Consider the following 23,254-nt stretch of genomic DNA (forward strand, 5'->3'; position numbering starts at 1 on the left):
TGTGAGGCTCTTCTTCCTTGGTTAAGTTTTATTTCTGTGTTTTGAGGTGCTAGCAACAAATTGTCCAAGAAGGAAATTAACAAAACAATAGCAGTTATAACAGCACCCCAAGTACAAGCTGTGTAGGGATGGTTATAATAATTTTATTTCATATATTTGACTGAATAAAAATATTTGCTCAATCTGGTGTAATTGTCAGTAGCTTGGACATTTTCTCTCATACCTGGAGGTTGAGGTGAGGAACTAGAGTCCTAATGGCATCCAGATCACTTTATCTCAACTAACTTTTGCCACAATCGCCCTTTTACTGTGTGAATTCAACAATGAAGTTAAAGATAATATTGATAGGTTAAGAAGTTGTTTCTTTTATTCTTTAGTCATATCAGCTCTTTTCCATTTAAAGACACTAAAGCATGGTCTGTGATGTAGCTCGGTTGGCAGAGGCAGAAGGGTCAGAAACTCATAGCAAGTTTGAAGGCAACCTAGCCCACAGGAGATCTTTCAAGTAATAAGTCAAGACTCATAGGTTTTACTTTTTCTTTCCCTTTGCAAAAAGACAGGGGAAAGAGCTGTTTACTTCACTGCCTGGAGTCAAACTGGACTAGGGGTCGAAACACGAGGCCTCTCTAAATGTGTTGGAATTTCATCTGTTTTAAAAAAAATTATTTTGGTGATTATTTTTCTTTTAGTGTTTGAGACAGGGTGTCACTTTGTGTTTCTTGTTGGTTTGGAACTTCCAATGTAGACCAGGCTGGCCTTGAGCTTGCACTGATCTTCCTAGCTGTCTGTCTTCCTGGTGCCGAGGGTCCCCCATGCCCACCACGGCTGGGTGTCTGTTTCATTTAGCTATGTGAAATCCCTCTCATCTTTGTATCCTCTGCTTTGTTTCTCTAGGTCAGTTAACCATGATTGTGGGCCAAGTGGGGTGTGGGAAATCGTCTCTTCTCCTCGCCATCCTCGGTGAGATGCAGACCCTGGAAGGGAAAGTTTACTGGAGCAAGTAAGTATTCCTGTTATAGTTTCCTTTCTGTGGCTGTATAAACACTCAGACCAAAAGCAACTCTGGGAGAGACGAGTTTTGTTTGGCTTACTCTACCAAGTCACCGTCCATCACTGAGGGAAGTCAGGGCAGACAATCAAGGAGGGACTTGAAGTAGAAACCACAGAGGAATGCCGCTTGCTGGTGCACCTAGCTCACACTTAGTTAGCGCTCCTGTACAACCCAGTGTTACACACTTAGGGGATGGTGCCACCCACAGTGGACTGGGTCTCTGTATATTAATTAGCAGTGAAAACAATTCCCCATAGACATGCCCATAGATGTATCTCATCAACTGAGAGAATTCTTTGCTCAAGTGACTCTAGGCTGTATCAAGGTGACAGTTCGCACCACCTAAGAGGTTTCTGTTCTGTCACACAGCTAAAAATATTCCAAGGGAAAACTAGAACAATGGGTCTCCATTTCCTGAACCATAGAATTTCTGAACTATGCAAATATATAAAAATAAAAATCACAGAAATATAAAAAAAACAGTGGAAACTTCAAATGTCATAAAAATTATAAAGCAACTCACTGTGATAGTTAACGGCAGCAACTCACTGCCCTAGTTAATGGTAGTAAAATCTAGTAGATGCTAAGTTAAAGTTTGGGGTGGTAAAGACAAATTTTTGGGTGTAAATAGGGAACACTCAAAGAAATTACAAAATTTATTCTGTAATAAAGTAAGTTATGCAAAGTTTATACTACCTATAAAGCTTAAATGTAAACAGATCATCAAGGGTTTAATGTTCAGGAAACAAATATCAAGTGATCTTTTCTAAATCTTCAGAAAAGGCTGAGAAGCAACACTTTTTCTTCCCATTTAACATAAGCAGACATCAGAAGTATTGAGGAACACATGGGTAGGACAGCCTAGTGCACTGTGCAGCTCACAAAGACATGAAGAGGGAGTTGCCCAACCCAGTGCTTCTTCAAGTGCTGAGACACTAAAAAAGATGTTTGCCAAGAGCAAACACTTCAATTAACACAGAGAGAGGTCACTAACACAGTGATGCAGGGGTCTACACACAGGTTGAGGTAATAGAGTGATATGGGGCTACACTAGTACAGGACTGAGTACTGAAGAGCAGACTAAGTTTATTTAGTTTGGTCTACCTAGTTGACTCCTCATGGGCAGTATATGAAGGAACTAGTTGTAACTTTTTGTCAAATATATACATACATACATACACACATACATACATATATACATACATGCACACATACATACATGCACACATACATACACACACATACACACACACATACACACACATACATACATACATAATACACACATACATACATACATGCATACAAGCATACATACATACATACATTAATAAGCAAATAAATAAATTAGAGTGTTGTCTAGGAGTTCATATGTAGGTGTGATTCTTCCCCCGGAAACTTAGCAATGTATGGAGACGTGTCTGAGAGCTATGCTGCTGTTCTGGTTGGTAGAGAGTGGAGATATCTGCTAAGCAACCTGAGATACACCACGAAGCTCACAATGGCGCGTTGCCCTGTTGCAAGTAGTTGTGCTACAGTTGAGCAGCCTTGCTGTGAAGGGTCCAGTTTTGAACTTGTGATCACAAGTTCCATTGTGTGTAGCCAGCTGTTCATGTACACAGATGTTTCTGAGGGACTAAAGATTGTTTCTGGGCCCTTGAAACGCTAGGAGACAGAAATGCTTGGCTGTGAAATTTGGCCTAGGACTCTTGTTTGTAGTATGATTGGCAAAAGAAGGAAGCTGAGAAAAGTTGAGTGTCTATTTTATTTGTGTTGGAAAAATCTAGAAGGCAGTAGCCATGAAATGGTTTGCTCACGTTGAGAGGATAGCTCAGGAAATCATGACTCTCAGTTTGGTGCCGATCACTGCAGTTAGACACTAAGCAGTGTCTGCCTTCCCACCGTTATCCTTGGCTCTGGAGGGAGAAGCAGATCCCTCCCTCCGGATTGTGTTCTGAGATGCAACAGTTGCCACCATCATTAAATTACTTGGTTCTCATTTAACATTGTTTCACCAAAATTGAAATTTGTTAAGAATGTGAGATAGTGACAGGAAAATCTGGAAGTCCCCTTCTCCTGCCTCCAGGGAGTTCTAATCTGGTCTTCTCTGGTGTGAGTTAATTTTCTGCACCTGCTCTCCAGTTGATTCCATCTTATTCTAGGCATTACCACTCATGATTATTATAATTTGCTTAATAAATAAACAGCATGACAATATGGAAATACATTTTTTGTAATCTAAGTGGTTGTTTACTTACATTCTCAAGAATGTAGACTGTGTATATTCCATCTTATGCATTAAAAATGTATATTGCTGGAAAATGGTGATAAAGAAGTCAAGAATGAAATTAGTTTACATAATAACTCCTGGACATATTGTTACATATTTTGTACCATGGCATATGTGTGTCCACACACAAATAAAGTAATTAATTTTAAACCACGGCGTCCTTAATTTCACAGGACACATTGTAGGCATGACCTGACTTTGCCTCCCAGTCACCTGATGCTGTTACTAATACTTTTCATACTCAGATGACTTCCTTGCTTAGTTTCTAGTAAAACTTACAGTGTGGTTCTCCCATTATCAATGTAGTAAGGCACAGTGGCAAGTGTCTGTAATCCCAGTTTGTAGGATGATGAGGAAGGAGGATCATGACTTTGAGGCTAGCCTGGGCTATATAATGAGACCTCATCTTAGAAAGCAGCCAAAACAAAACAAAAAAAAGCCTGTGGTGATACATTGGGTACCTTAATAAAGCTTGCCTGAGGATCAGAGGACACAGCCAGCCACTAGATTAGATATAGAGGCCAGACAATGGTGGCACACACCCTTAATCCTCTCCAGACGATCTCTGTGAGTTCAAGGCCACACTGGAAATAGGGCCAGGCAGTGATGGCACATGCTTTGAATCCCAGCACTGGGAAGCACACACCTTTAACCCCAGGAAGTGACTGCAGGGAAGATAAAGGTATATAAGGTTTGAGGAGACAGGAACTATAGCAGGTCAGCTGAGACCCTTTCCGGTGAGGACTCAGAGGATTTCAGTCTGAGGATTCGTGGAAACAGGATTGGCTGAGAAGTTGGCAAAATGAGGTTGGCTGTGGCTTGCTCTGCTTCTCTGATCTTTCAACTTTCACCCTGATATCTGGCTCTGGTTTTTTTTTTTGTTTGTTTGTTTGTTTATTTATTTTTTTTTTGTTTTTCATTAAGAGATCATCTAAGATTCGAAAAACACAAGCCACTCGTCTTTGTCCATCCCATAGATTTCTTTTCCTCAGTCAGTTTGTTCAGAGGTGATGTTTTCTGGGATTCTGCCTTCCTCTGTCTTCTGCTTCTGTGTTTACCAGACCATCACACAGCTTCCCAAGACTTCAGTTTTCACTCTCTGCTCCTAGTCTTTTGTTCTCTTGTAAACAAATTAAGATTGTTGGAACCATTTACTGATCTTTTTTTGTAAGTAATAAGGGAATGGAAACTGGAATTTTGTTATCTAACACACGTGTCAGGACAGGAAACTACTCCAAAGTCTTCATTTCCTTCCCGGTCTCCCTTGAGCTTGGAACTCTGTTTCATGGCCAAGGTCATTCAGAATTTCCCCAGGTACCTCAAATCGAGTGCTTTGATGCTGCAGTCTCTCTTGTCCCAATCACAGGCGCTTGCCCTCCTGTGCTCAGCATCTCTTGTTCGTCCACCTTCCCCTCTCACCAGCCCTGCGAGCCCAGGCAGCTGGATGCTTCTCTTCATCTGCTCAGCACGGCTCTCCTAAGGGCGCTGCCCTCACTGTTTTGACAGCCCCCAGAGGCCTCTGTGTCTCCTCCCTCCTGATCCTGCGGTTCCTGGGTTCCACTAAAGTGCAGCTTCTCAACTGAACCTGTCTCTCAAGTAAAAGTTGATGACGGTTCTGTGGGAACCTACACAGTGGTTCATGAGCCCTTTACCATCTAAATTCCCATCTCTTTTTCTTTGTGGGTCTTATGCCCACTGCTATGCCATGTTTCTGGCAGATGGGATTTACCTGTTCTTTGTCTGGGCAATGTAATGCATGGGCATCTGCTATGCACTTTCTCCAGCCTCAAGTTCTCCTGGCATTTTCTTAGTGTGGCCCGCTCTTCATCTTTTCTGTGGCATCAGCTCTATTGCTAATCCCATTAATTTAGTTACTTTGCCTATAGCTGTGAGAAAATATCTGACAAAAATCAACTGACAGAAGGAAGGGTTCTTTTTCCATCAAATTTCAAGAGTGCAGCCCCTCCTGACTGGGAAGGCAGGGCTGCAGGAGCAGGAGGCAGCTGATGACGCTGCCTTTGCACTCGGGAGGTGGAGAGGCATGAGTGCTGGTATTCAATTCTTCTTTTTTCCAGCCCAAGATCCCAGCCAGTGGGATGGTGCCACCCAGATTCAGAGTGGGGCTTGCCTCCTGTTAAAATTCTCTGAACGTGTTTTCAAAGACATGCCCAGAAATGTGTTTCCATGGAGATTGTCTGCTCATCTTGGTACTTACCGTTTATCATGCTCTGGCAACAGTGCAGCACCGTGCAGGAAGGATAGGACCTTCATTCTCATGGTGTCTCTAGTTGTCTCAGTACCAGGAGGTGGCCAAACTATGTATTAAGTTTAATTATTTAGGGTGGGAGGTGCATATGCTCCAGCGCAGTGTGGAGTTCAGGAAGCAACTTAAAGGATCCTCTCTTCTACCACATGGGTCCCAGGGCTTGAACTCAGGCCAGCCAGGCTTGGCTGCCAGGGCTTTTCCCACTTAGTTCTCTCCCCGGCTCCAATAAATGTTGTAATTAATATTTAATATAGTGGGAATATAATCGATCACTATTTGGACACGTTGATGGTTTCCAAGGTCTGCAACCTGGATTGACAAATCCAGTTGTATGATGGGGATTTCCATCTGGATAAACAATACACACACAAGCCCACTAACTTCCAGTACATGGACTTTTCTTCCATAGATGACTTAAGTAACGTTACCACTAAAACACTAAGTTCAAATATTTTGGTGTCTAAATTGAGAAATGAAGTTTTTTAGTATCTGTTTTTCATGAATTACTTAAACCAGGGATACTTGTTGAGAGACATTTTGTTTTTTAGCCTGGTATTTTGTTTATCTCATATTAATGATTCTTTGCTTCTATTATCTGTTATCATGTCATTAGCAATGTGTAACACTGGAGTTAACTCTTACAAACTCTTCTAAAACAAATTATCACTAGGTAATGTAATTAGATACATTTTCTCACAGAAAGCATAGAGCACTGTCTGAAGTAAAATAATACTTATTTTTGATTAGATCAATTGTGTAGGGCTATTGAATAAAGATCTTTCAAAAGAATAGAATTCAGGTGAGCCTAAATCCTTCAAAATTCAAGTACAAAATAATGATCTTCAGGTGATATTTTTTCCCTCACAATGGATATATAACTACATGAACTCAGTCACTCAGTCTAACCCCACTTTGGTCTGAATCTCACCACTCCATAGTTGTGTCGTGTTGCCGTTTGAAGTACATGATCCTTGGTGGACAACACCTGGGGGTTGTGCCCCTTTCATGTTTAGATTCTCAATGTATTGCTTCTGATCCTGTCCTAGGATAGCATGAGGAATTTAAATAGATTAAAATCAAATTTTAATGATAGGAAGAAGTTGACCATACAGAACCACAGGCAACTGTGTTTTAGGGAAAAATTTCAAGTTTCCAGAGCAGAATACAAGCTGTTACAAGAGGCAGAAGTCTGTGTGGGAGAGAGCTGGGCCTGCTATCATCCAGAAGCTTAGTGATTAATTATTTTCTGCTTGAGGAAGACAGAAAAAAGGAAAAAATTTATCTAGTTTGTCTTTGAAATAAATGGGAAGAATATTTATCATGTTTGTTTGTCTCACACCTGTTTGCACACACGTCCTTTCACGGTTCCATTCATCATTAATGAACGTTGTTTGCCATACTTACAGTGTCAATGAATCTGAGCCTTCCTTTGAAGCAACCCGAAGGTATTATTTCTATTTTCACCCAAGTTTAATAAGAATAACTTTCACCCTCAGTCTTTAATCTTGCCCCTAGTTTCCCCCTCCATTCTGATGGTGTACAGTCATTTTTCAAATGCCTACCATATTTCCAACAGCAGTGGTTCACAACCTCTCTAGGCTACTGAATGATTAATTTTTCAAGCCTATGCCTGTAACCCTGAGGCAAGAGGATATAGGCTTGATTTCTAAGTCATTCTTTGTTATACACTGAGTTCCAGTTGAGTCCAGGCTGGAGTGATAGCCTGTCTCAATAAACCAAAAAGAAAAAGAAAGAGAAAAATTAATCTGCCAAACAAATGGCTCATTGTTTAAACCGTTTTTGTCTCAATAGATCACAAGTCTTTTAAGTTTAGCTGAAAATCAAACTGTCTTTAGTAAAGGATCATGGGGGCTCATTTAATAAAAACTCTTAAGAACTAATACATGCATTGGTTATACGTCAAATGGTATCTGAAGATGGTGTTGAGTTGGAGAGCCCAGGGTTTTAGCTATTCAAAAACAAACAAACAAACAAAACCCCAAAACAAAATAATCCCACACAACAAAAAAACGAAGCAAAACAAAACAAAACAAAACCCAAAACCTTAAAGAGGCTCTGGGTTTGATCCCCAACATCAAAAAATCCTCCCCAGTCTAAGGGGAAGGGCAAGCAGATGTGCCAGACTTGGGGACCGCTGCCTTCCTGCATATGTAACCATCTAAAAGATGACTGTCACACTAGACTTTAGTGTCCTCTGAAGCCCTACAATGCCGTGCTTCCCAATGACTCTTTAGCTTTTCTCATTTCTTCCTCTTAACCTTACTCCTCATTAACTGAATCCCATCGTTAGAACTGACATATCATGAACTAACTGTGGAGGTCCACTCCCTTCCCCAGCCTGGTCCCTTCACCTTCTGTTTCTTCAGCTCATGTATTTTGTAATGGTTGCAAGTTAAAGTCTAATGGGTAAGCATATAACAAAATTTGTAAGCTAAAGAAATAGAAAAGAGAGGAGGAATTTAGAGGTTTTTATTTATTTTTTGTCTTTCTCTTAAAATTTTTTATTGGCTCTTTGAGAATTTCATACACATATTTTGAGCATATTACCCCTCCTCCACATCCTCTCCTTAAAAATATTTTATATGTTTTGAAATATGGACCTTGAATGTGCAGTTTCAACACTGAAATTGACTCCTCTAGATATCATTCTTCATTTTGAAATATTTATATATTATCTATGACTTTAAAATATATTTATGTAATCAAGCAACATAATTCTAGTTTTAATTCATGTTTCTTAATGGTCATTATGAAAACTCTATTGTTTCATAAAATGTATTTGACACAAGCCAAAACATCTGTGGCTACCAAAGAGAGTGAATTAATTACCTTTTAATTTTAATTCAGAAAAGATATTTTCTTTTAGCAGCTTATAACATTAAATGTTTCATCAGCAAAGAAGAATCAAATATTACTCATCACATGACATTTTAATTATATTCTGATCCCTGTAATTTAAGTGGCTTATTTAATCATTGCCTTCTAAGGTCGGTGGCCTTGGCCTTCCTCTCCCTTACTTGTCTACTTCTGTGTCTGAGTATCCTCTCAAGCCTCATTTTCCTGTTACACTGAAGTGCTCAGCAGGCACCCTGTGCAATCCCTGTTGTGTTCGCCCTTTTCCCAGCAGAAGCAGGTATTCCGTGGCCTATGCTGCCCAGAAGCCCTGGCTCCTAAATGCTACGGTCGAGGAGAACATCACTTTTGGAAGTCCTTTCAACAGACAGAGGTAACTTTGCACATACCGAGTCTACAACTGAAACAACTGCTCATGATCCATGAGTTTGGACCAATTCATTCATTGAGAGGCAATGCCCCCAAACTAAAGGTCATGATTGAAGAGTATGTAACAGTGGGATGGGACTGCATAGGTTGTTTATGAGTAGGTAAAAAGGGACATGTCCAAGTATGCTGAATCAGGAGGGTTAACTGGACAGAGGTTGAGCTTGGTAATGGAGACCCCTAGTGACTATGGGGTGCTAGAATATACCACCTCTCTACAACCTTCCCCAGAAAGGTATACGAGATGGCCTGTGCCTTGAGCCACGTCACAGTGGTGGGTCTTAAGATCCAAAGCTGGAATCTTGAAAGTTAAAGAGAATTAGGCAAGGGGAGAGGAATGCTGACAAGGAGAGAAGACAGGAGTATGGCTTCTTGAGAGAAGAACATGAATTATTTGAGTCTTCTGGGGTCTGGGAACAGACAGACAAAAGGAGATTCAGAAGGGTGAATCAGGTTGGGGAGATGATAACACCCATTCGATGGGATTGTCTGTGTTCCAAGAAGGAACTGCAAGCTTTAGAAAGGGGTACAGGCTGGGTATGATGGGGCATGTCTGAAATCCCCACACTTGGGAGATGACGGCAGGAGGATCAAGAGTTAAAACGCATCTTCAGCTATACAGCAAGCTGAAGACCAGCTTGGTTACATGAAAATAGCAACTAAAAATAAAAATGGAAAAGGCTACAAGGAAATGTGTGTACACTTTGGAGGTTAAGAAACCTGGGCAGATACAGTCTGAATTGGGTCAAAGACATGTAAAGAAGGTATTTGGAAGAATCACTTAGACACATGCTTAGAATGGACAGTAGAAATGTAAAAGAAGGGATGGTTGAGAAAAAAGTTCTAGAGTAGTAGGGGAGGCAGATGAGGAAGGAATCAAGATTGACTTGAATATTTTAGAACCAATAAATAGTCAAGGGCCAGGGAGATACTCAGTCAGTAGTATAATGTCTTCTTTGCAAGTCTGAGGACCTGAATTTAATCTCCAGAACCCATGTAAAAAAATCTGGATGTGGTGGCATGCATCTGTGCTTCCAGCACCAGAGAAACAGGACAGGATGGCTCCCAAGGCTCGTTGTCCAGCTAGCCTTAACCTATGTGCTGAGATCCAGGTCAATGAATAAAATAAGGTGGAAAGTACCAGAGGAATGACACCTGGCGTTGTCCTGACTTCCAAATGGGCACACAGACACATGCACCTGCACATACATGGGCATGCACACCCATGAACACACACACACACACACACACACACACACACACACACACACACCTCCACTCATATGAACATGCATACACATGAACATACACACATGCACCTGAACAAACATGAGCATGAGAACACACCTATACACATGAACATGCACACAATAAATAAATGGTTGATAATTTCCCCAGCATCTCTACGTCCTTTGCTTCTCTATCTTTAATTCACCTGTGCTCTAGCACTATCTTTATGTACTTAATTAAACTTGAGTACTATCAGTCCCCATTGCTTCTGCTTCTCCTCTCTTGACATACATGACAATACTGGAGGACCACCACTTAGTCTGTGCTTGGCCACGATGGACATCCTTATTCTGTCCCTCACAGATACCATGAACCATCTCACCATCAGATCTTCCTTAAAGTTCATTTTGCTCATTTTTCCCCTGGCATATTTCTACATTCCTTTATGGTCTCTTCTTGGAGTGGCTGTTGTTTTTCTCCTGTTGCATGAGTGCTACATGAACAGCACCTGAGAAAGCCCAGCTCTGCTGTGTGTTTGCCTCGATCTTCTTTTGAAGATGCCAGCTTTAAATATTTTAACAAACAAATAAACTTGGATATACTTTTTACATACAAAATGATGTCTCAGATATATACTGTGAATGAACAAAATCTAGTTATTTACTATACACTTAGCCTCATACCACTATCATTGTTCATAGAGAGATAAATGGAAACTCATACTTTTCTAGTCGAGGTCACACTAACGTGTTCAGAACATGTTTTATTTCAGTCTAAGATACTGAACTTGGAATTGTGGGCAATGTGCAAATAATGATCAACAGACTCAAAACAAATCGCTGGGTGAAGATTGTATATCTCTCTATATAAAAGGAGAAGTATATTGTTTGCTGGAGAGTGGATGCAGTTGGATCTACTAAGTCAAATAAGCCAAACTCAGAAAGATAAATATTGCACATTTTAAAAATGTTTTTGGATCCTAGCTTCCTTTAAAATAAGTAATAAAACTTTTTATCCATAAATGTGACATGAGAGTAGAAGGGAGACTATGAGAAGGGGTGGACTAAAAGAGGGGGAGGGGAGGACAGAAGGGAGGGATGGGGAAAGGGAGGAGAGAGAGGAAACAGACAGGAGGGGAGGGGAGGGGCTATTGTTAGAATATATAATACACTTGAGGGAACATCTGTGTTTCAAAAGACCCTGAATGTCATTTCTCCCAAAGGTACAAAGCTGTCACTGATGCCTGCTCTCTTCAGCCAGATATTGATTTGTTACCCTTTGGAGACCAGACTGAAATTGGAGAGAGGGTGAGCTGTATGTGGTTGAACTAAGCAATGCACAAAAATAGAGAAGAGCTGTCTGCTTGTCTTTAATCCTCAGAAGATCACAATGAAGTCTGGGGGCTTAGGAATTGCCCGTTGTCCCGGTGACAAGCACCAAAATGTAAGGACAGGCATCCTTTGATACCACTGTCCTTTATGTACCATTGAGATGCTACTGTGCATGTCATATTGTGCTAGCCACCCAGGACTTGCAGCAGCAGGTGGGCATGAGAGAGAGTGAACTGTGAGTAGCTTCATGTCTCTGAGCCATAGTGTCCACAGGTATCAAATGAGAACAATCTTCATCTATTGGACCTTCTATGACAAATAAAGCAGAGAAAATTGTAAAGCCACATATACCAACCTGGTACATACTAGGTGCTAAGTTAATGCTAATTATTAATTATCATTAATATTTCATTGTCAAAGAATATTGTTGTGGAGTGCTATGCGGTATAACTTATAAGATCAGATTGAAGCGATATGTGTTGAGAGCTGGAGAGCTGGCTCAGCAGGGAAGAGCATTTGCTTCTCTTGCAGAGGACCCAAATTCAGTTCTGACCACCCAACTAAGGCAGCTTACAACCTCCTGTAACTACAGTCCCAAGGGAGCTAACTCCCTCTTCTGACCACAGGTATCTTGCACTCATGTGCACATATCCTCACACAGAAACGCACATGCACACATAATTAAAAATAAAATAAAAATCTCTGTAAAAAGAGGGCTGCGTCCAAGTACAGCCAATGCAAAACATTAAAAATGTGGAGTTGCTTGTCTTTGGCACTCACCGAGAGTGTTGGTTTTTAATGCTCTGGTGCAGTAGAGCTCTCGGTCAGTGTGAAAGGTCAAGGACTATTGACATGCATCAGTCATTGGCATTAGAGAAAATTATTAGTGATGTTAAAAATGTTTATAGATGCTTATATTTTAAAGGTCATCTTTACAACCATATCCCTTACTAGTGATGAAAATTGGTGTTTCTGGTATTTCTTTTCCAGGGCATCAACCTGAGTGGGGGTCAGAGGCAAAGGATCTGTGTGGCACGGGCACTCTACCAAAACACTAACATTGTCTTCTTGGTAAGAATATGAACTTTGATTTTATTTATACTTTGATTTCTCCCTCTAGACAAATGGGTATTTAAAAGCCAAATAATCAGAAAAAAAAGCCGAGTCAGATAACTGAAGGAAAGCCAGTTTAATTTATGGAATTACAGAATAGAGAGTAGGTAAATCCTCACAATACAATTCACTATATCAACACACAAAACTGAGAGTTGGGAGATCCAGACTGGTGCCAGTGAAATTACAAAAAAAGCATCAAGACACTCTAAGAAGTATATTTTACATTTTATGCATTATTTATTTATTTATTTTGTGTGGGAAGAGGAGGCAGTGTTTGCTTGCCACAGTGCATGTGTAGAAGTTAGAAGACAAATTACCAAGTTGGTTCTCTCCTTTCAACATCTGGGTCCCAAGGATCCAATTCAGGCTTGGTTGTCAGGCTTGGTGGTAGTCACTGCCAGCTTCTGAACCAATTTGACAGTCCCTGGAGGTAGTGGCTTATCTGGGTTTCTTGACCAGAAGAATCATTAATGAGGGAGTGTGGGTGATGTTGAATAATTCCACAGAATCTTCTCCTTTGTATTTCATGGCAAAGAGATAAGGCTCAGAAAATAGACCCTTGGTGGGTCTATTAGATATAAGGGCATCTAAATAGATATTCCAGTTCCAATGATGTGCAGCTCAGGCTGCCAATAAGAGTTTTGTCTGATGACTCCTAAGATGATAACAATCTTTGCTCAACACTGATAGAATCCATGTCTTGAAGATGCTTCAGGTGGTTTTCATGTATTCACAGAATTTGTTGATTGTGTTGGCTATGATTTTGATCAGGCTTAGTTTGTGCAGGAGAAAGGGGCCAAAATACCAGCATATATAAAGTGGGAATTTTAGAGTCCAGCAGAGAATGTAAGCGTGTCCCTTTCCTGTGCCATCACATGTAGCTGGAAGTTTTCTTGTGTCTCCCAGCTGCTTGGTCCCAAATAAATACACAGAAGTTTATTATTAATTACAAACTGTTAGGTCTATGGCTTATTGCTAGCTAGCTATTACATCTTCAATTAACTCATATCTATTAATCTATGTATTGCCACATGGCAGTGGTGTTATTTGTCTTCTGGCATGTTGCTTCTTGGGTTGTGGGCTGGTTTCTGCTCTGACTCTGCCCTCTTCTCCCTGTATCTCTCTTGGATTTCCTGCCTGGCTCTTATCCTGCCTTACCATAGGCTGAAACAGCTTCTTTATTAACCAATAGTAGCAACACATGTTCACAGCATACAGAAAGATCATCCCACAGCAATCATTAGCCTTCATTTGTAAATCTGCTTGTAGATGGTTTAGAACCTTCAACCTGTGGGTTAAGACCCCTTTGACCCCTTTGAGGTCAAATGACTCTTTCACAGGGGTCACCTAAGACCACTAGAAAACACAGATATTTATATTATGGTTCATAATAGTAACAAAGTTACAGTTATGAAGTAGCAATGAAAATAATTTACAGTTGGTGGTTACCACAACATGAGGAACTATATTAAAGGGTTGCAGCAGTATTAAGACGGTTGAGAACTACTGTTTTGGATATTCACTCCCCTGTATCTCTTGAAACTCTTCAAAATATAGTTGATTTTGGGGTTTCCTGCTGAATTTGAATCAATTCAGAAGAAGAATCCAGATATGTTGGAATTCTTTCAGGTTAATCCTGAAGATTATTTAGGGAATGGTGCCACCCATTGTGGACTGGGTCCTCCCATACCAGTTAATGTAATCAAGACAATTCCCCATAGAGCTGCCCATGGGCCAACCTGATCTAGACATCCCCCTTCCTCCCACTGAGATTTTCTTCCCAGGTGACTATGCATTGTGTCAGTTCAGAGGTAAAACCAGTCATTGTACCATGCAAAGGAATTTGATTTCATAGTTTTTGGTTTTCCTAGTCTTCAGATTGAACACACGGCTTTGTGCATGCCAGGCAAGTACTCTGCCACTGAGCTGTGTCCTCAATCTTCCTTTTATTTTGAGATAAAATATTGCTAAGTTACTCAAACTGACTTTGTACATATTTTATGGGCCAGACAAACCTTAAATTTGTGACCCTTTTGCCTCAACCTCTTGAGTAGCTGGGATGGCTGGCCTGAGCCCCTGGCTGACTGGAGCTGGACCTTTGATTCATCGTGATCTCCTTAGTGATGAGTCCTGAAGACACGTAGCTGTCACTGTGGCACTTTAGAGAGACATGATGTCAATCCACCACAGCTTTATTTATAAGACAGCAGTAGTAGAATAGGACTGTAAGGTGATTTCAGAAATACCACATTACTTTATTGGATCTTTGCATCAGTCTGATGAAGTTTTTGACAGGTCCCGTTAGTATCCCCCTTATTTTACAAATGAAGTGACAGTCAGAAGAGAGAGAGAGAGAGAGAGAGAGAGAGAGAGAGAGAGAGAGAGAGAGAGGTTGTAACTACATCTCAGCTCTCTCATTTACAGACAGCACTCTGCTTACTGTCTTATGACATTTCAATTCAGAATTGTGTGGAAAATTGACCTGAGTTACTATAAAAACTAATTTCTAACTTGTATTTTTTTCCATATAAAAAATTTCTTATACAAATGATTAGGACTATTTGGTCTGTATATCAAAAGATGTTCTGGGTCTTAAAGGAACCAGAAGCAGAAATTGTGTCAAAAGCAATCCGTTTGTCCCCTATAATAGTTATCTGAATTTTCAAAACCAGTGATTGGCTAGTAAACCTTGTAATTAAACTGTTACTGCATCGCTTCTGGGAGGAGGTAAACCCTGCCAGTGGTATCCTAAGAGTGTTTAAGTCTTTTTCCCAGTACAGGCACAGTGTATCTTAGAATGATTTATATTGTTACACACACTTTCATTTTAAGTAATCTGTCGTCTAGAAAGTCCGCCAGGGCTCTTAACCTCTGAGCCATCTCTCCAGATCCATCTGTAACAATTTTTAAAAGCAAGTTACTGGACAGCAGGCAGACAGATTAATCTCTTGGATGTTCTGTTTCATGGGATATCTTAGAAATAGTTGGTATTCATAAAAATGACCCAAAGGTTCAGAAAGATTTTGAAACATTTCAATATCATGAAAAATATTTTAGAATATTCCAGAAAATTCTGTCAACTAATCAATTTTATTTCATTACTTCCTAAAATAAGTTGATAAACCCAGATAACATATAAACATATATTTATACCTACATATGTTAAGTATCTGTGCACACAATACACACACACACACACACACACACATAATGACAATTGTCTTGCTAACGATTCCATCATCTAGAATATCCCTGTATTTAAATGAACTACTGTGGGTCTATCTCAGGTACTATCCTCAGGCCATCTGAGGATATTCACTAATTCACCCATCTATCTGTAACTATGATTATCTAACAAACTATTTAATCACTTTACTAATTTTTGTTTTTCTAAGATTGCTCTTAAATACTTTAATAAAATCATGACTTATTGTTTCTGTTTGTTGAGCAGAGAATAATTGAATGCTGAGTAAATATTGAGCTAATTTTATTACTCTCTGTAATGGCTGTTACATATAAACTGACTCTAACTTCTAAATATAATTGCTATATTTCTTGTTTACATAATCAATCAATGTATATGTATAGATGGCAGGACTGTGCTAAATTCTTTCAGAGTGATAATTCCTACCCAGGTGAGTATGTGCCCCAGTATGTGGAACTGGTAAGACTCCAGCCACTCCCTCCTTGGGCCAATATGTAGATTCTGGTCTGCATATTAAACAAGTAGAACAGCAAAGAAATAAATCAAGCAGAGAAGACATGTTCCAGGCACCCTCATTTCTCCACTAAAAGCCTAGGTCATATTTCTCTTTCTCATCTTTTAATTGGTTCTTTGAGCATATTTAGCAGAACTGAGTACGCTCATCTGCCTTCCAACTCTCCCTGCCCCAGGACGACCCATTCTCTGCCCTGGACATCCACTTGAGCGATCACTTGATGCAAGAAGGAATTCTCAAGTTTCTCCAAGATGACAAGAGGACGGTGGTTCTCGTGACTCACAAGTTGCAGTACCTGACACACGCTGACTGGGTGAGACTTCCTGAGTTTGTGTGACAGTCATATCTTAGAGACATCAAGGAATACTTCCTGAGACCAAGTTATGTCATTTGCCTCCTTCCGGCTTCTGCTACGTTTCTGCTCATAGTTCTTTCCTTAGATCATAGCCATGAAGGATGGGAGTGTGTTAAGAGAAGGGACCTTGAAAGACATTCAGACCAAAGATGTGGAGCTTTATGAACACTGGAAAACTCTCATGAATCGACAGGATCAAGAATTAGAAAAGGTAAGAAGGGTCAGAACATTCTTTGTAATTACTAGGAATTCTTTGAAGGAAGCACCACTGTGTTTTGTAAGATACATGCTGCTCTGTGATAGCCTTCTTTTGAAGCTCAAGATAATTGTATCTTTGCATATAGTTATTGAACAGGCTACTTTGAACCTACTACATTTTACTATTTATTTATTATTTGCTTGTTTATTTATTGTGCGTCCGGTGTGTTTGCATGCATGGTGTGTGTGTGTGTGTGTGTGTGTGTGTGTGTGTGTGTGTGTGTACACTAGGCATATACACCCACAGGCACATTGCACAGACAGGAGGAGCACATTTGGTGTCTCTTTCTGTCTCTCTTTGCTTTATTCCCTTGAGAGAGGGTCTCTCACTGAACCTGGGTCTAGGCTGATGACCACACGCACCATCGTTGTTCCTGTCTCCACACACAGTGCTGGGCTTCCAGGTGTGAATGGCCATCCTGGCTTTTTATGTGGGTGCTGAGATTTAGATTCGGATCCCCTGCTTGTGCAGCAAGCAGTCTTCTCCATGAACCTACTTCCCCGGCCCCTGTCCTGTACTGCCTTTTGGATGAAGTACTATCCGTGTTTTGGCTCTGAACCATTTGGAATTATGTGTGTAGCTACAAGTTGAATGAGCTGTTTATCAAGGCTTGAGGCTTTCCTTATTTTTCTGATTTATCTCTTCTTTTCTCATGTGTGATAAGATCATGTTCATGCATTGCCTACAGTCAGACAATCACAGTCAAGACAAAAGCCAAGATAGCTCTGAAAGATGGCAAAGCTGTGAGCTTTGGCTGGAGTCAATCGGTGTGTCTGAAATAACCCTGATGGTGAACGAATCTTAACAGAAAGAAAAATACACTGTTTTTATCTTCTTTAGACTCCACAAAGACTTCCTAACACTCTCACATAGTGCTCATGAAAAGTCATGACAAGTAAGCACAGAAAACATTTTCTCATCTTTACAGAAGAGAAAAACTGGGGGCCAGAGAAGTCAAATAATGTCCCTGAGCTTCACAGCATGTACTAATGGTACTGATGTGATTAAAACCCAGGTCCATATCCAGTGTAGCTGTACCACAGTGCAGCCATATTAAATGACACAATAAGACTTAGAAACCAGATTAAGTTCGATTCATGATTGGGAAAAGAAATAGAAGACTGAATTTTCAAATCTCTGATAACTTTTGCTTTGAGGTTTGACCTGGGATATTTTCAGAATTTAGTACAGTGGCTACAAATGAGCTTTAAAAAATTAAAGCAGTTATGTTAGTTGGCTTCTTAAAAATCAGAAAATCAAATTGTGTTGTTTTAAGAAAGAAAAATAGAATCTATGCCTCATAGAGAAAGGAAGATTAAAAAGCCACACATTTCTCAAAGTTTCTCTGTCCTGTGACTTTCTGAAGATCTCAAAAGCAAATCCCTCAAAGAAGAAAAACACATGTGAAATCTCTGCAGAGAATAAGAGGGATGAAGGACCATCAGACTTAGGGTGTTACAGAACATATCACAGTGTGTGGTAACAGTGCCCAAGGAAGCAGGTGTGTGAAGGCTGATGCGAAGTATCCTGAGGTGACTCCAACCAACATCGTTTTAGTGATCTCAGTGCCAGGCGTGAAATAAAAGGGTGTCAGTTTCAGGAGCAGGACAATTTATTGTTTACTTTGGAAAGAAGGATCTAGAAAGAGAGAGAGAGAGAGAGAGAGAGAGAGAGAGAGAGAGAGAGAGAGAGAACACAGTCTGTTGAGTGGGATAGTGATGTCCTTTAAGGAAGCCAGGAAGAAAATCTATTCCATTGCATTTAGAGATGAAGTGATCCCTTGAGATAGCACAGTTTCCTAATCAAAGACAGATAGCAGTGTACCTATCAAGCACAGGAGATGTGGAACAAGCTAGGGCGTGGCCATGGCAAAGCCAGCTGGGAAGCAGAATGGAGGCCAGGAGAAGCCAGACTGAATCCAGCACCTGCCTGGAATTCCTATCCGAAGCTGGAGAGAAATTCCTCCACAGGGCTGGGAAGGAGGCAAAATGCTTGCTTTCCAAGTATGAGAACCTGAGTTTAGACTCCCAGGACTCTCATAAAAAGCCAGAGAGCAGTGTGTGTGTGTGTGTGTGTGTGTGTGTGTGTGTGTGTGTGTGTGTGTGTGTGTGTCTGTCTGTCTGTCTGTCTGTAATCCCAGGGCTAGGAGGTAGAGACAGGAGGATCCTTGGGGCTGGTTGCACAGCTGTCTAACCAAACTTGTGAGCTTCGAGTTCAATGAAAGACCCTGCCTCAAAAAATAAGGGGGGTGGTAATAGAGGAAAGCATGCGATGACCTCTGGCCTGCCTATGAATCCATGAATGTATGGAAATATGTACTCACATACACCTACGTGCACACACACACACACACACACACACACACACACACACACATACCTGAGATACCTTGGGGGAGGGTTCTATAGAACAGTTTCCACTTGGATTGTTATATGTCAGGACAGAGTCTCACTTATTCTCCAGGGAAAATTCTGCTACTTAGGAGGCATTTGGCCACACGGGGAGACATTTGTGTCCATCACCGTTGAGGCTGGGGTGGCACATGGATGTTGTGGGCCAAGACGGAGCTGCTACTCCAGCTGCTGCAGTACAGGAGGCCCCCTAAGCACCCATCTGGCCCAAGCTCAGCAGCACCAAGGCTAAGGAAGCCTAACCCACAAGTGCAGACAAATGGAATGAGTGGAGAAGGAACATGAGACAAAATGCCAATCAAAGCCGTGGCACAGGGCTTCAGCAAGAACTGTCAGTGTGAATTAAGGGGAAAGAGTGAAGGGCTGTGTCAGAAAGATGACAATGAAAACCACAATAAGGAGATCACATGTTTGATTCAAATACGACTGGAAAATCTGATTTGGGTGGCACTGACTGTTTTCTCCACCTTGCTATTGAGTGGATAAGTGAATGTCATTCGATGATCTCCTCCTCTCATCTTGGGCAGGCCTGGTAAATATTCACTGGGCAAATGAAATTGAATTTGTGCTTACTTAACCCAAGTATCAACACAATTTCAAATACTTATCCAGTAATTAGCTTATTTATGAAAATTTACTTTCAAGAACATTTTCCTTAACTTAAAACAAAAACAAAGTAAAGTTGGGCTCACACATAGTATTATAGGAGCCAGCAAAGAGCTAACTCCACTTTTCTATTTGGGTTTGCTCCATTCCATCCCATCATTGACAAAGGAGAGAGGTCTTTATTCGTGGATGTTTGATCTAGTCTATTGACACAGGTTGGTCTTCCCGTCGCTAGGCAACACCAGTGTCTAGTGCCTTTGTAAAGTCGACACAATAGATGTACTGGGGATTGCTGCCACTCTTCATGGAACCAGAAACAGTGGAACTTTCTAGAATGGTGAGCCTTCCAAATCACACATACTGCATGAGGTTAAGAAAAAAAATATGTAAGGACTGATCACCGAAGCTCATGTAACCACCAAACTGTGTTCTGTTGCTCCTGGTGTCTGCTTGTTCGTGTTTGAATTGGGATGTATTGGGCCATGCTGAGGGGCCACTCAGGGCTAGTGTCACTAACCATGTTTCTGGCCTACATGCTTAGAATGTCCAATCCTGCTGCCCCAGTTCTGAGGCTGAGGATGCAGAAGATGAAGCCCTTTCTTCCTTGGGCCAATGACAAGTCCACTCAACCCTGAACACATGGCAATTTGATTTTGTATTTTTCTTTCTTTTTCTGTATATTCCTTCCCTACAGTATCCTCTGAGTCTCCTAGGCATGGAAGGACCTCATTGCTTATTTTCTTTGGGATGGCCTGTTCCCTCCTGAAGCCACTGAAGTCCCTTGTACAGCTCCCTCAATGATATGCTAAGGGAATCCATCTTGATTTACTCATTTATAGTCATAGTGGATGTGTGATAGAAGTTTACCCATCCCAGAATTGCATGCAACCTTATATGTTCATTTATTGAGATGGGATCTCCCTATGTAGCTCAGGCTGGCCTGGAATTTCCAGTAATTCACCTGCTTAAGCCTTCTGACGGCTGAGGTGACAGGCATCATGCCTAGCTTTAAAAAAGATATTTAACATAAGTGAATCCTCAGGTTAAAAAACTGTGTTTGAAATTGATGTAAAAACAAAAGATTTCTCAGTGGTGCAGCTGTGTTTGAAGGCTTAGGTTCCTGATGTTATAACTCTTTCTGGCTTCCTATTGATCTACACATCTGAGTACAGAAATGTCTATAAATCCTCAGCAATATTTTTATAACAGCTCCTGTGACAGGAGTCCTGTGTGTCTAGAGTGAGCAGAGATCTTGGGACTAGTATAAAACCACCCCATGTGTCATCCATGGCCAAGTCAAACCCTTCCTCAGACAGAAGCTCCTTCAGTGAAAGCATATTGTTATCCACAGGACATGGAAGCAGACCAAACAACGTTAGAGAGGAAGACACTCCGAAGAGCCATGTATTCAAGAGAGGCCAAAGCGCAGATGGAGGATGAAGATGAAGGCAAGTCTTTTTTTTATTTAATCTGAAACATTCAGATAGATTAGTATGTCATGAGGAGTTTACTCTGGAAATTGATGTGTGAGTGTGCCACACACATATAACAAGCTACTTTGCACAAGGCCCAGAGCCAAACTAAGTACATAATATTGAACATGATAGAGTCAAGGTAAGGCTAATGTGCCCCAACAGCATGCCCCTGTGAGGCGGGCACTAGGTGGGTATCTATGTACTCACACCGTGTGTCACAGAGAATGGGAAGACCAAATCAGGGATCTAAAAACAGAATAATTGGAAGTCTAGTATAATGACTGGATTAGGTTGTTACTAAAATATCAGTTCTTTAAATATCAACAATCAATGGAAATATAGGAAAGACAGTCCCTATGTTTGAATCACTCAGACTTTATGCATGTGGTTTCCATAACACACTGATGAAGAAGGAAGATGCTGGAGAGTCCATTTTTCATTCCAGTTTTCCACATCTAGTACTATATTCTGAAGAAGAAAAAAGATTTACTGTAAGTTTGAAAAAAAATCACCTAAAATCATTACATTGTCATGACATGACTCACCAAGAAAGTTTGAAAAAAAATCACTTAAGTTCACAGAATAAATGCATTCATTATGCTTCATTTCCTATGTAGGTTTTATTTACCATTTCCTTTCCACTGGCCAACTAAGAAATAGGCAACATTGTAATGTGAAGGTAGAAAACACCAAATTGGGCCACCTACATATTTCAGATGTCTTAATGAATGTTCATGAAGTTAAAAAAAAATCAATGAATGAAGGATGAATTTTTTCATTTCAATTCTTAATTTTGTTTTGTTCTGTAAGCAGACACAGGCTTCTGGAATTTGAAACCACTTATTTCTAATGTGTTTTAAATGTAGAGTCATAGTCAACTACCTTAAGACTCACTTGTTGCAGTAGAGAACTGATGACTACAGAAACTGATTCAGCCTTGGTTTGCTGAGTGAATCCTCCTTAGGTGTGAAATAACAGTACTTGCCTTAGTGGGGAGGGTGTTAATGTGACTTAATTGCAGATGCACTACAACTAGGATGGTTGCTGTCCTGGGTCCTAGCTTTCTGGAACCACCAGGGAGGGCAGAAAGGAGAAAGAAAATGTCTCCTTTCCCTTAAGGAACTTAAAGCAGCATGCATTGTTTCTACTGACGGTTGACCAGCTCGTGATATGGGCAGATTAGGTGCCAAGAAAGTGAACATGAATTGTCTTTAGCTGGTCACCATAAGTAACTGAACTTTCATCTGGTATAGAAGTGAAGGGTACATACTAGGGAGACAGTGGGCAGTCTAAGTGTGTACCATTTTCATCATACATGTTTTTGTTCCCATATTAAGAACAGAACATAGTTCTTCCAAAGAGAAGCTCATCCAAGACTCAGTCCTTTGCAGGATCCAGTTGAAACAAAGGTGCTGTTGATGGGCTGTCTTTGCCTCACATCCACACTGGGTCCCTTTTGTCTGATGATTTGCAGACAAAAGTCTTATTTTCCATCCTTCCAGTCTACAGCTTCATACCTCTAACTATTGCAATAGTGGAGAGCACACAGTTTAAGTATAGTAAAAATGGCCACTGGAGAAGGAACAGACAGGAGACCCAACAGTCACTGGAACATGCAAATAACCAAGTCATGCTGAAAAGAAAATTGAAAGCCTCCCTGTCATAGCAGTGAAGAATGTGCCTAGGATAATCATTCTTGGAGTTTCTAAAGAATATGCCTAGGATAATCAGTCTCGAAGTTTCTAAGTGGCTTAAACATTTGATAGGATCATTCTGCCCATTGTCTCAAGTGATCTTCATCTTTGCCTTCTAGAATGTTCCACCTTGACAACTCTTCTCCATGAC

The 23,254-nt window shown here is 40.7% G+C and overlaps 1 protein-coding gene across 1 annotated transcript in view; it reads left to right on the forward strand.

The window, feature by feature from the left end:
- Abcc9 (ATP binding cassette subfamily C member 9) overlaps positions 1–23,254 on the forward strand; it is a 123,604-nt gene that overhangs the window by 61,901 nt on the left and 38,449 nt on the right. Inside the window, exons 18-25 of the mRNA XM_037204319.1 lie at positions 895–1,000; positions 7,014–7,052; positions 8,756–8,854; positions 11,360–11,444; positions 12,459–12,539; positions 16,479–16,616; positions 16,744–16,869; positions 21,286–21,382. Coding sequence (XP_037060214.1) covers positions 895–1,000; positions 7,014–7,052; positions 8,756–8,854; positions 11,360–11,444; positions 12,459–12,539; positions 16,479–16,616; positions 16,744–16,869; positions 21,286–21,382 — 771 coding nt within the window. The remainder of the gene's footprint in view (positions 1–894; positions 1,001–7,013; positions 7,053–8,755; positions 8,855–11,359; positions 11,445–12,458; positions 12,540–16,478; positions 16,617–16,743; positions 16,870–21,285; positions 21,383–23,254) is intronic.

This window comes from Peromyscus leucopus, chromosome 3 (genome assembly GCF_004664715.2).
Source record: "Peromyscus leucopus breed LL Stock chromosome 3, UCI_PerLeu_2.1, whole genome shotgun sequence".
Taxonomy (NCBI): domain Eukaryota; kingdom Metazoa; phylum Chordata; class Mammalia; order Rodentia; family Cricetidae; genus Peromyscus; species Peromyscus leucopus.